The sequence below is a fragment of the Aedes albopictus genome, chromosome 2 (genome assembly GCF_035046485.1).
Source record: "Aedes albopictus strain Foshan chromosome 2, AalbF5, whole genome shotgun sequence".
Taxonomy (NCBI): Eukaryota; Metazoa; Arthropoda; class Insecta; order Diptera; family Culicidae; genus Aedes; species Aedes albopictus.
This window is the reverse complement of record NC_085137.1, coordinates 4,324,976-4,337,706: the sequence shown is the minus strand read 5'-3', so window position 1 is coordinate 4,337,706 and position 12,731 is coordinate 4,324,976. Positions and strand designations below refer to the sequence as shown.

The 12,731-nt window shown below is 34.6% G+C and overlaps 1 protein-coding gene across 4 annotated transcripts in view; it reads right to left on the bottom strand.

The window, feature by feature from the left end:
* LOC109411712 (embryonic polarity protein dorsal) overlaps window positions 1-12,731 on the bottom strand; it is a 112,167-nt gene that overhangs the window by 33,700 nt on the left and 65,736 nt on the right. For all 4 annotated transcript variants that reach the window (XM_062849030.1, XM_029864370.2, XM_019685284.3 and 1 more), the window contains one exon: window positions 4,845-4,910. Coding sequence is in view for 3 of the 4 variants with exons in the window: in XM_029864370.2 (XP_029720230.2) it covers window positions 4,845-4,910 (66 nt within the window). In the remaining variant the exon portion in view is untranslated. The remainder of the gene's footprint in view (window positions 1-4,844; window positions 4,911-12,731) is intronic.

Here is a 12,731-nt window from a genome sequence, read left to right as displayed (position 1 = left end):
AAAAAGTGCTTGAGAAAATCCAAATTCTCAATTAAATAAGGCCGTTACAAATATTTATTTCACTTTTTGTCCCACAACCCTTCGGCTGGTCGAGGGGGGGGGGATAAAAATAATAAAGCATTTAATCTGAAAAATATTAAAAACTCATCGGATTTTTTAAAGAATTTTTAGCAAAACCCGAAATTCTGATAAATATTTTTCGTCTGCCCCCTCAAAATGCAAAATCCAGCCAAAAATTTTTGAAGGGGGGGGGGGGGGGGAGACAAAAAGTGAAAAATAAATTTGTATCAGCCTAAAAATAAAAAAATCATTGGCAACTTCAATGAAATTTTCAAAGATATTCCTATCCAAATTGCCTGGCAATTGGCAGGAATATTCGAAAAAGGTTCCAATGGAGTTGTCGAAGATAATTCCAAGAATTTCGTGAGGAATTTCCGGTTGCATTATTGAACTATTTCCCAATGACAACGTCAGAGCTACTCTTAAGGGAACTGTTGAAGAACTCCTCATGAAAATTAGTGAAGGAGTTGATTAAGAATTTTCTGAATAAATTTCCAAAGCTATTTCAGAATGTGTTAAGAATAAGTCATTGTTGAAATTCACAAAAAAAGAGAAAATAATAATAAAAAAACTAATGAATTGCCGAAGAAGTTCTGTAGCAATTGTAAAATTATTTTTAAAGAAACTCCCAAGGTAAAACCTCAAAGGTTTTTTTCTGAGAATTTTTTTGAAAAATTGTTGAATTACTAAAGAAAGTTGCAAAGCAAGTTCAGATGGAATTGCCTAAGAAATTTCGAAAGAGACCACTAGAATTATTCCCAAAAGCATTTCAGTCTAGAGATATAACAGAAAGGATTCTCAAAAAGAACTTTGTAAAGTTTTCAAAGGAATTATCGAAAGATCCGTCAAAAGAGTTGCTGACGGAACACCGCATGGCATTGATGAATAAATTACAAAAGGAATTATGTACAATGTTTTGTCCATTTCTTGCCTCTTCAACAAAACAGTTACCCAATGTTTTGCTTATAGAGCAACAAATTAGGCAAGAAAATTATGATTTCTGTTAGCTACATTTCGTTGCAGAAACAGAGATGTTGTACAAACATTCATCTCACTACTTTCAATCTAGTACTCCATCGATTGTTTGCTATTTCTTCGGCAACTTCGCTGGATTTTGTTTGTGTTGCATTAGTAGTTTTGCTGAAGTTTATATTGCAAATATTTTATAAATTTCTTCGTTAATTCTTACGGCAATTTCGGCATTCATTTCAAATTTTCCTAACAAACTTCATAGGCTAACGAACACCATTTATTTGGAAATTTCATAGGCAAGAAAGTTAGGAATTCCGTCCACTCTTATTTCGGTATATTCTTTGTGAATTCCTTTGGCCAATCCTATCTACATTTCTCAAATTTCTTCGAAAATTTATTAATTTCTTATTGGAATTGCTGATGGAGTTTTCAAAAAAAAAATTGGAGTTGCCCAAACAATTTCTAAAAGAATTTTCGTAGCAAAAAAAGAAAATCCATGAAAAATGCCTTCCGAATTTCCGAAGGAGTTTGCATTAAAGTTGCCGAAAAAAATTTCAAAGACATCCCAATCAGAATTGCCAAAGGAATTGTCAAAAAAGGTTCAAATCAAATTGTCGAAGAAATTTCAAAAGAAAATTTCCGCATGAATTCGCAAAATAATTATTGTGAGAGTAAGCCAGAACAAATAGGCCGGGGAAATTTTTCAAAAGATTTCCAAAAGAATTGCTCGACAAATTTCCGAAGAAAATACCGATAGACTTTTCAAGGACAATGACTGAAATATTCCTAAAGGAATTGCTGAAGGTCTCCTCAAAAGAAATTGCCAAAGGATTTCTGAAAGAATTGCCAAAGAATTTTTTAAAGAAATTTCTCAAAATAAGATATTTTCCCGAGAAACTTTCAAAGTAATCGAGAGTAATGTTGAAATTACAAAATGGAATTACAATGGAATTGCTGAAAGAAAGAAATTCCAAAAGAGACCACTGCGGGGATTCTCGAAAGCATTGCTGAAGAATTTTCTGAGAAATTGTCTAAAGAATTCATAAGAATTGTAGAAGGAATTCGCAAAATTTTCAAAGAAATCACCGAAAGGCTCCTCATATAAATTGCCGAAGGGCATTGATAAGGGCTGTATCGGAAATTAACTATAAACATTCAAAATGCTCTATCTCGAAGCACAGTTGGTCTTTTTATTTCGGTTCTTCTATGAAATCTATTGTGAAGTTAAGTTTAGAACAGCTTGAAGAAATTTGGAAAATGTTTAGTATTATTGAAAATATGGTTCTATGAGTATACCACACAAAATAACAATCTGTAAAAACTGCATTTTTTTTAATTTTTGTAGCGTTTCAATAGTTTGTAGCGAAAAAAATTTGTACGGGGAAAAATCTGGGAAATAATGATTATTACTAGCAGTTATGTACACATAACATATTACTCAATACCGACTTTTAAAATTCTTATTTTGGATAGAAAAACATCCAACATCAAAAATATGGTCTATTTCAAAAAACACCTACTTTTTGGTCGAACTTTGACGCTCTGTTTTAAATATCTTCAGAGGTTAAAAAAATCCGTTCTCTGTTAAAACTACGCCATCATTAGATTTCAATACATACCCAATCGAAAAAAATGCAAATTTTCAACTTTATGTATTATTTATTTGAAGACGCATAAAAAAAGAGTTCCTCGAAAAATGGCCCTTTTTTCATTTTTAAGAATTGTCCTAAACTGCGGAGGGAATTTTTCTTGATAAAAATAATTTTCCTTTATCATGAGCATTCTGGAAAAGAATATATTTGCGCAAAAATGAGAGAAAAAATTGACTATTTTCCCACAGATTTCGCAATTTTAAATTTTCAGGAGGTGTCCAAAATTTTAAAAACATATGTGCAATCTTTGAGATAAAAGTCCAAGTTAAAAGATTATTTTTTGAAAATCAGAACTGCCATTCTTTATTTAAGAGATTTATATAGTATCTCCAAAAATAAAGTTATGTTTATTTCGAACAGATTATTTTTCAGGCGATTTTGAACGTTTATAGTTAATTTCCGATACAGTCCTTAAAGAAATACCCAAAGCATTTTCAGAACACATGCACGAATGAACTGCAGAGGGTGCCCCAGAAGAATTGCCGAAAAAATATACAAATGAATTAGCCAAGAAATTCACAGCGGCTTTGCCGAAATAATTATGCAAGGAATTATTAAAAGAGTTTTCAGAGAATGCTGGATGAGTAGAAGGGTGAATTCCCAAAATTATGAATAAATTTCAAAAGATTGCGAAGCAAATTGTTGAAAGCAGATTCCAAAAAAAGCTAGAGAACTTCTCAAAATGATTGACAAAGAATCTCCCGTAACAACTTTGCAAACTAAAGCAGTACATAACACGGAATGTAAATGAATATCTCCTTTAATCATGTCAACCTTCTTCATTTTCATTTGTATGTAGGTTTTTCTGGCTCTGCTATTTTTTACCTGCATTTTCATTTTCATTTTTATTTTATTTTATTTTATTTTTTTTTATTTTTATTGTTATTGTAAATACCAGTAGTTAAATAGTTGTCAGCCACATAAAGTCTCACTCATTTAAAAGAACGTTAGTTGTTAGTTTTTCTCGTTATTTGTTTTTAGTGTGAATCCCTTCAAAGGAACTATGTTCCACTGGGATTTCACCTTATCTCCTTTGTAATACTAAGTCCCGCGTTTTTTGTTTCTAATTTTAATTTAGTAAGTGTCCATCACCAGATTGCTCTCTGTGCGAGCATTTTGGTATGGGGGTCAGCGGAGGGTATAAAAAAAAGAAAAAAAAAACGACTTCAGAATGGCCTACTTTTGACTAAAACACTTAACACACTAACACAATTTCGACAGATCATCTCTTAGATTCAGAAATGGGTATACTGAGATTCAGAATTTTGCAGAATTCTGGAAAGTTAAACGTTTCAGTAAAATGGCAAATTGAGGATACTTTCATTTTTTTCATTTACCAACAGACGTAAGTACTGAAATCAACAACTTTTTCATGAAGATTCAAAAATTTAGCACCTACTTAGGTATAACACTAAGTTCTTCAAATTTAAAATATCATAAGAAGCACAGCATTACTGTGCATTACACTTCTTCATACTGGGTCAATATTACTGATGTTTAAGAAACCGAAGAATTTCGGAGTACCCTCAAAACTGAACTATTTCATACTGTATTTGAATTATACAAACAAATCGGTTGCAAATTTGTGGTAAAATTCAAATACAAATTAGTCATCATTCCTCCTTCTCTTCTCTAATCTATATTAACAAGAATTATTGTTTTCACAGACATGCTAAATTCCGCGCCGTTCAAAATTGACCGTAACGTCTAGCCGTTAGTTTATCCACATCGTAACTAAGCGCCTACTATGCCCAATCGTACGAGCCAAAAACATCGAATCTCGGTCAGTGCCACCTTCTTCGTCGCGCTAGAGTACCGAACGAGTATTTCGATTCGCCTTGAACCTGAACCCTATATAGGTAGAGAGAAAACTTGTCGCTGCAACTGAAAGTCACCGAAAAGCCGAAAAGTCAGACACCAATCCGTCTAGTCGAAAGCCATTTGTCAACCAACAGAGATGGCTGTTGTCAAAGTAGGTAGACCAAGTTGGGTCGTGGTGTACCCAGCTCAAGTGTAACGGCGCGCCGGCGGCCGTTCCGTTGTTGCCTAACAACCGGTAAAACGTGTCACAGTGATCCACGCCTGCTGCCACTTTGTTTGCTGCACTTTTCTGCATTTTTGTTGTTGTTTTTGGAAAGGGTCCGAATTGAGTGTACTTACTGATAAGGTCCAAAATGTCATCCGTCACTATGAGGTTGTTGGGTAGATCCGGCAGGCTGGGATCATCTGCGGGAAAGAAAGCAAAGAATGATTACGAAGGGGGTTGATGAGAGAAAGACATATGTACATAAGTAGCGTGGGAAATATGTGCGACTGGTGGTCGTAAAAGTTGATTACACCCGTGGCGGGCGGCACGCGTGGCGGCCAAATGAATGCGAGGAATGTTTGGAATTTTGAGAATCGTTTCTGTTGTTTAAGCTAGGTCGTATTTTCCCTGGTAACCCATTTCATACTGGTGCGATACTTTCCGAAGTTTAGATATGACTGAGATTTTCCGTTGTTTTCCAATAGTTAAATAGAACTTTCCATATGAAAATTTAAAAGCTTTGAAGGACAAAAATATTGATCTTTAAATCACTGCTACTCAATAATAACAATCCAATAAAAAAGTGTGTATTTTCTTTAAAAAAAAATAAATATATTTTACATTTTTGAGTGATGATGATGATTCCAACGCCTTAAGGTATCGTTGAACAGTCAAATTGGAAACCAAACGAGGAAAATATTCAGACTCTAGGTCAACAATGGGTTATTGTTTACCCCTCTAGTATGGCACTCGGACTACTACGATGGATTTAAGTACTACCTATGGCTCCAGGTAATCAGACATGCATAACTCAGTGGGGAGGCGAACATGGCGAACATCCATGGTCTGGCCTGGAGAAATGATTACGGAAAGAGAAAAATATTTCAATCACACCTTCTTGGTAGTTGTAGTACATAGAACTGTGTGCAAGTGGAGTGAGAAAGAATGGAATGCGGGTGGTAAAATCCACCCACTAGGTGGCCATTAAAGCTTGTTTGGCTTTCACCCCGGTAAGAAACTAGGAAGTTGGGGTTGCGTGAGTAAGAATCATTCAAATGGGGCTGAATAATCGATAAGGTGGCGTCTAATGATTACGTAACAAGCGTTTCTTTAGAAAATCTTAAATTTTGTATGGGCCGTAACGTTTGATCAGGGGTGTGGCTCTAATGCGTTATGTAACTTGTCGAGGACGCCTGTGTACCTGATTGTAGAATTTGAGTGAATGACCGCCACCATGAGCTGAGATTTTGATTTCGAAGGAGTTCGGAAGCTTTCATTTGAAATTTCCTATGAAATTCTTCAGTTGTTTCTGCCCTTCAACCGACCAGCCCAGATGGTCAACCTTGAATCTCGAATCGCGAATATAGGAAATGACTCTTACGACCGGCTTGATTTACCGTACAACCGATTAGTGTTAATATTGCATCAAAGCAAGCGAAAGTTTCCCGGACGATTTAGATTCACGTCGCCATAACGATCACCATCAGCGTCACCGCAGTCCGCGTCCCCGCGCAGTAGGCGTAGAAAACGGCAACCAGCCGACTTGGATTAGTTTATTGCCTTGCACATGAGAAAAAGGGAATAAATCGAATCGAACATTGCATTGGCGGCTGGTGGTAAATACACACAAAACAAAGATCACCGATGCGGGTGAGTGATCTAAAATAAGCAACCCCCCGTTGCTTCTTGTGCGAATCTTACTAGCGGGGGACATCATGATCTTTTGTTTTGTTGATCCACGTCGGTCGTTTGGGGTGGCATTTTCCTGACAAATAAGGAAGGACAGCGCGCGAGCCGAGCGATGTCGTTGCTTTTCGCCGCTTTGTTTTTCCAACTGGTGTCATTTGCCGCTGACAAGTGCAGCTGCAACTGCACGGTGTGTTGAAACAGGATTATTATCGCACTTTCATGAACCTAAAATATTTTTTCGTTATAAGTTAGCCTTAGCTGTATATATTAAGATTCTGGAGGTTAAAAAATCTTTCATCGGGGAAAATTAAAATAAATTCGATTTTAGTAGTTTACCACTTTTCTCATATGATATGGTATTAGCAAATCTGATGAACCCGAACTCCGCTAGAAAAAGTCCCCTTTCTAATAATAAATTTGAAACCATTTGGAGAAAAACGAATGCATAAATTTTTACAACGAGTTTTAATTTGTTTGGCGTTCGTTTCATGTGTCCAGCCCACTACAGTCTGCCGAAAGTCATAAATCATAAAAGTCAACATTCCTTCCATTTGTCTGGTGCATAGATATTTGTAATGGAGGTAAACAAATACTTCGCACTAATGCGACTCATACATTGGAAGGAAGCATCATACACCTGTGACTCGTACCATTTGCAGCACATACTCTTCATGTGCTAATTAGTCTGAAATGACGGGTATTAGTTGCATATACTTTGCATGCCAAACCATGTAACGATACACCTAAACGACGATCACATGGACACGAAAGATGCTTGGATTGCGAAATAATTAAACAAATATGGTGACTTAATCACGCGTATTTTTTAACATTCATGTTAACTGGAAAATAAATTGTTTTGAGCTAGTTTAGCAAAAATACTGATAGCTCTTCGAATATAATGAGAACTTTTATTTATGTATATTATGCTCTGAATTTTACAAGGCTCGATGTTTTTCTAACAAGTGAAAATTTATCCTATGAATACTTTTGTTCGCATGTTGGACACATAGGGCCTATTTCTTCACCCTGGATTAAGCGTTAAACCAGGTTTAACTATATGGATAAGCCTGGTTTACCGGTTAATCCGAGGTGAATAAATCAGCCCTTAGAGCATAGCTTTTAATTACTCTTTCGACACACGCCCTTGATACACGTACTTTAAGGTAAGCATAAATATGAATTCATTTTTTTATGGTGAAATCATTCAATGTTTGATTGAAACAGTTTTAGATATGATGATGATGAACCTGGTCATGTTAGCAGAGTACATGTACGTAAAAAGAATATCGGATAAAGTACGAGACACTGAAGATGGCCTAACAGTTGAGGTCGAAATACGTATCTGTCAAAGAATGCAAAATCGTAGTGCAATTAAAAGGAACAGTACTTAACTCTATTTTCTTTTAATGTAGTTTTAGATATGTTCATTGTTGTTTATGCTGAGAACAAATTCAACTAAATTAACAGATAAATAAAAATTGAAAATGTAGATCAAGATTAAGATGACATCAATGTTCTGGAAATGTCATAATAAACAACAAACAGTGGTGTGCAATTTGAGCATTCAATACATTTTTTTAAGTTTTTATTAGTTATTTTATTCTTAATTCCAGAAGCATTGAATAAAGTTTGATTGCTAAATAATCATAACACATAGAAGATGGTTGGAAGGTATCGAGTGCACGGGTGACTTTTTAAATCAACTCTAATGGATAGTTTCCATTTTGTAAGTACAGTGCAGTGGTTTTTCAGTTTTATTACTAGCCGTCTTAATCACTTTTGCTTTTTTATTTCGTTTTTATCACGCTCTGCAAGGACAAGTGACATTTCTCTCCATACTAAATCTGTTGTGAAACTCACTTTGCAAAAAAGAAGGAATTTTACATGGTAAAAAGAATTTTTATATTTTGCAGTCATTTAAATGCATGATGTTTTTATCAAGATCAAGGTGTCCTATCAAATAAAACTACAGATAACCCAGACGAACATAGAAAAAATCACTGCACGAGACTACTATTATTGTTTGTTTGTTCATTTATTAACGATTCCTTAATCAAAAATGATCATTCGGGTCGGACTACTATTATTGAAATGTATCAGATTACTTGCAAATTGATATGTTTCCAATATATTTGAGGCTTATACTATAAAATGTCATTGACATATATTAAGCATGTGTTGCATTCGGTAAGGTTAATTCTTAATAAAAAAAACTTGTGACGTTTTGAAAAAAATCAATACAATTTGTGTTATTATCCTTGACCAAATGATTGTTTGATTAAAAAACATGTTATGACATTGAAATTGCTTTTCATGACTAGATAAAATCACGTTAACCCGCTGTTTCATCTTACCCCACCCGTTTCAACTTGACCCGGTATACCTTATTTTAAACCAAATGTCGAATAATCATTTTTGAATGCATTAACATAATATGACAACGCCAATCTTATGTATTTTGTTTCAACTTTTTGTTATTTGACACTCAACAGCCCACTGAAACCTAAATGTATCATTTTATAAGTCTATGAAACTTGTATGGACAAAAGTCCTCAACAGATCAGAGGCAGAACTTTTACAAATAAGTCACGCACGTTTAGTATAGTCGACTCATACTTTTTGGCAAATATCCATGTGGATGTGGTTCGACATGCAAAGTATGTGCAACTAATACCCGACATTTCAAGCAAATTAGCACATGAAGGATATGTGCTGCAAATGTTATGAGTCACAGGTGCTTCCGCAAATGTAGCACAAATGTAGTCGCACTAATGGGAAGTATTTGTTTACCTCCATTACAAATATCTATGTGTCCGACAAATGGAAGGAATGTAGACTTTTATGCTTTTACGATTTATGACTTTCGGCAGACTGTAGTGGGCTGGACACATGAAACGAACGCCAAACAAATTTAAACTCGTTGTAAAGACTTTTGAATTCGTTTCTCTCCAAATGGTTTCAAATTTATTATTAGAAAGGGAATTTTACTAGCGGAGTTCAGGTTCATCAGATTTGCGAAATATCATATCATATGGGAAAAGTGGTGAAATACTAAAATCGAATTTATTTTAATTTTCCCCGATGAAAGATTTTTTAATCTCCAGAATCTTAATATATACAGCTAAGGCCAACTTATAACGAAAAAATATTTTAGGTTCATGAAAGTGCGATAATAATCCTGTTTCAACACACCGTGAACTGCATTCGGCGATTTTTGCCTACACTGACTGGTTGGTATGGGGGGGAGCAGGGTGGAATGCACTTTCCAAGAAATGGTAGCGCTGACAGTAGGTCATTTCTGGGCTATCTTGATTCTTGTGAAATTCAGATAAGAAATGCCGTTCAGAGCTGAGAACGAATGGCAACACGGTAAGAAATATGCACGCTGTTATGAAGTGATTGGCTCTTGAATTAGCCCCACGAGCGTGCAGAAGTTTTGCAGTAAAAACAAATGTAGCTCGTGCCAGGTTTCTTGAAAGAACTGGACAAGGACAAGGACAACTGGCACTGAGTTGAAGTTCCTTGGCCGTTTCTGTTTCTACAATCCATACTTTGCTAAAAGCAGCGCGTCTCACTCATTAATAAACATAAATATCTTCTTAAGGAGACTCTTATACTAGTCGAAACTTTGCGAAAATTTTTAAATTTTCTATTCAACTCCCCAAGAATGCAGTGCCAAAATGAGCTACTCCCGAGAACTGGGAGGGGAAACGAAAAGTTATAGATCGTATAGATCATAAAAGTCGAACTACCTTTATCCTTTTTCCTTGTTTTTATTAAGTAATTATTGATTTGAAAAGCATTTAAATACCTACTCTCAATAGCTTATCAAAATAAGTTGTAAAATGAATTCCAAATTAAAAATTTATAAAAAAAAACAAAAAAAAAGACATTGCAGTTCCATTATATTCTCAGAATATTCCTGAATTTATTCCTTGATTGTTTTAAGACGTTACTCATACTTTTCCAAAAGCCAGATTTTTTTTAAGAATTTCTAATTTTTCCCTTTTTTAGAAACTTTTCAAATAGATCCGTTAGTGATGCTAAAATCGAGAACTTCTCAAGAGGTTTTTCAGATTTTTTTTCAGAAACTTTTCAAATTGATCGATTGGTTTTGCTAAGAATCTCAACTAACTGGTGAATTCCAATAGCTCTGATAGAATTTCTAAAAAAAAATCCTGATTTCTGTTGTTTAAGCTTACATCTTTCTTTAAGCTTCTGTTGTTTAAGCTACATCTTTCTCTTGAAAATTCAAGAATTTTCTGAAAGATCTGCTAGAGAAATTTCGAGACAAATTCAAAAAAAAAAATGGTAAGAAATTCTTAGAAAACAAAATCATACTTAAGGAGTCCCAAAACAATAATTCGGATGGAATGTTTGAGTTAACTCCTGGATAAATCCCCGAAGAAACTTCTGGAGCAATTCGCGTTGGATCTTTTTTTTTACAAACAACCGAATAAACACTTGAGGTGTTTTTCGGCCTTTTGGAAAATCGAAAAAAGCGAATAAATGGCAAGAGTTATACCGAATTTTAGAAGCAGCTACTTCAGCAGCTCATGGATGAATTTTTTAACGAGCAAGAATTTTCGAACTTATTGAGGAATTTGCTTAACTGCTGCTGGAGGAACTCTCGAATTAATTGCTGTAGGAGCTTTTGTAAGAACTGTAGAAGTTCTCATAAGAACTCCCGTAGAAATTGTCTACGGTATTTCTGGTGGATTTTCCGAAGGTACTCCCGAAAAACTCCTAGACTAAATCCCTAATGAAATATCATTCCTCTAGAAACTGACGAAAAAACAACCCAACAAACATTCATGTTGTATAAGAGTTGTTAAACCTTTCATATGAAATTTTCCAGCTTAAAACGCTGTTATCAGTAGAGTCATCGAGATTTCTCCAAGTTACTCACTGAGTAACCAGCTCTTCAGGTATTCTTTTTAACTCCCAGTATGTGCGAAGCTCATGAATATCTTAAAAAATTCATCCAAAAAACCTCCAGGTACTTTTTCTGAAATTCCTTCAGCAATTCCTTTAGAAAATCTTTAAAAAGGGACTTTTTACAGAAAATCTTCCTTGAATGATTTAGGAGATTTTTCTGAGAAATACTCAAGAATACTCCAATGATTCCCTTATGAAGTTCTTATATTCCTTAAGAATTTTCCAAAACTTCTGAAGATTATCCCATACATCGATCTAGGAATTTTCTAATATCATATTTCCAGGATTTTTTCGATATTGCTTCACAAAATCCTCTAGAAATTCCTTTCGAAAAGCCTTCTCCGATTTCTTTTAGAACTTCCTTTGAACATCTTTCGGAATTCACAAATACAAACAAATTAAAAAAAAAGATATGTTTATCTCCAGTGATTTCATGAACATTTTTGGTATTTTGTGAATTTGAACAGTGAATTCTGCAAGAGATTTCTCTAAAAGTTCTTTCATGAAGTTTTTCAGAAGTTATTCAAAATTTCCTTTACAAATCCTACAGGGATTGCTTCGGGAATTCTTCCCAAGGGTTTTCAATTTTTTTTTGAGAAATTTCATCAGTGAGTCCTGCAAGAATTCCTACAAGGACTTTTTTTTTTGTAGAAATGAGTCTTGCAGTTTCATCAGAATTATCTCTCGAGTTGTCTTTAGGAATCCCTGCAGAAAGGAATTCCCGAATTCCAGATGTTTCCGAATTAACTTCCAGAGAATGTATTCCTCACAATCTCCTAGATGGATCCCCGATAGAATTTCTAGAGGAACGCTTAAAAGGTTTAAAAAAAATGCCAGAGAAATTTTCCTTCTGGAAAATTTACGAAAAAACTTGTGTAGGAATTCCACAGAATATATTCCTTGGGATATATTAAAAACATTTCAAGATGAAAATCCTGCAGGTATCTCAGAAACAAAAGAAGGTTTCGAATTTACAGGAACCCTCAGAAGCACTTCTCGATGGGATCTTTTTATTTAGAAATAGCCGAAGAAATTTTTGGAAAAAACCCGAAGTTATTGTTTAAAATTTTTCGAATGAGGTTTTAAAGCATCTACATTGAAACTTGTTGAGAACTTTCAGGAGGAGTTGTTGTAGATATTTTTGAAATTATCTAAGATTATCCGTAAGAACTTCTGAAAGAAATACGACCCTCTTGTACGGCTTATCACGCTTTAAGAGCGCTTATTTCAAAAAAAAAAAAATAGTAGAAGTTTTCAAAAAAGTACTGCAAAAACTTTCCGAAATTTCCAAATTTTCCAAAGAATATTTTGAAGCACTTTGCATTGCAACTTTAAGGTGAATATATGACGAAGCCACACCTAGAATTTTCAAGAGCACAAATCTGAAGAAC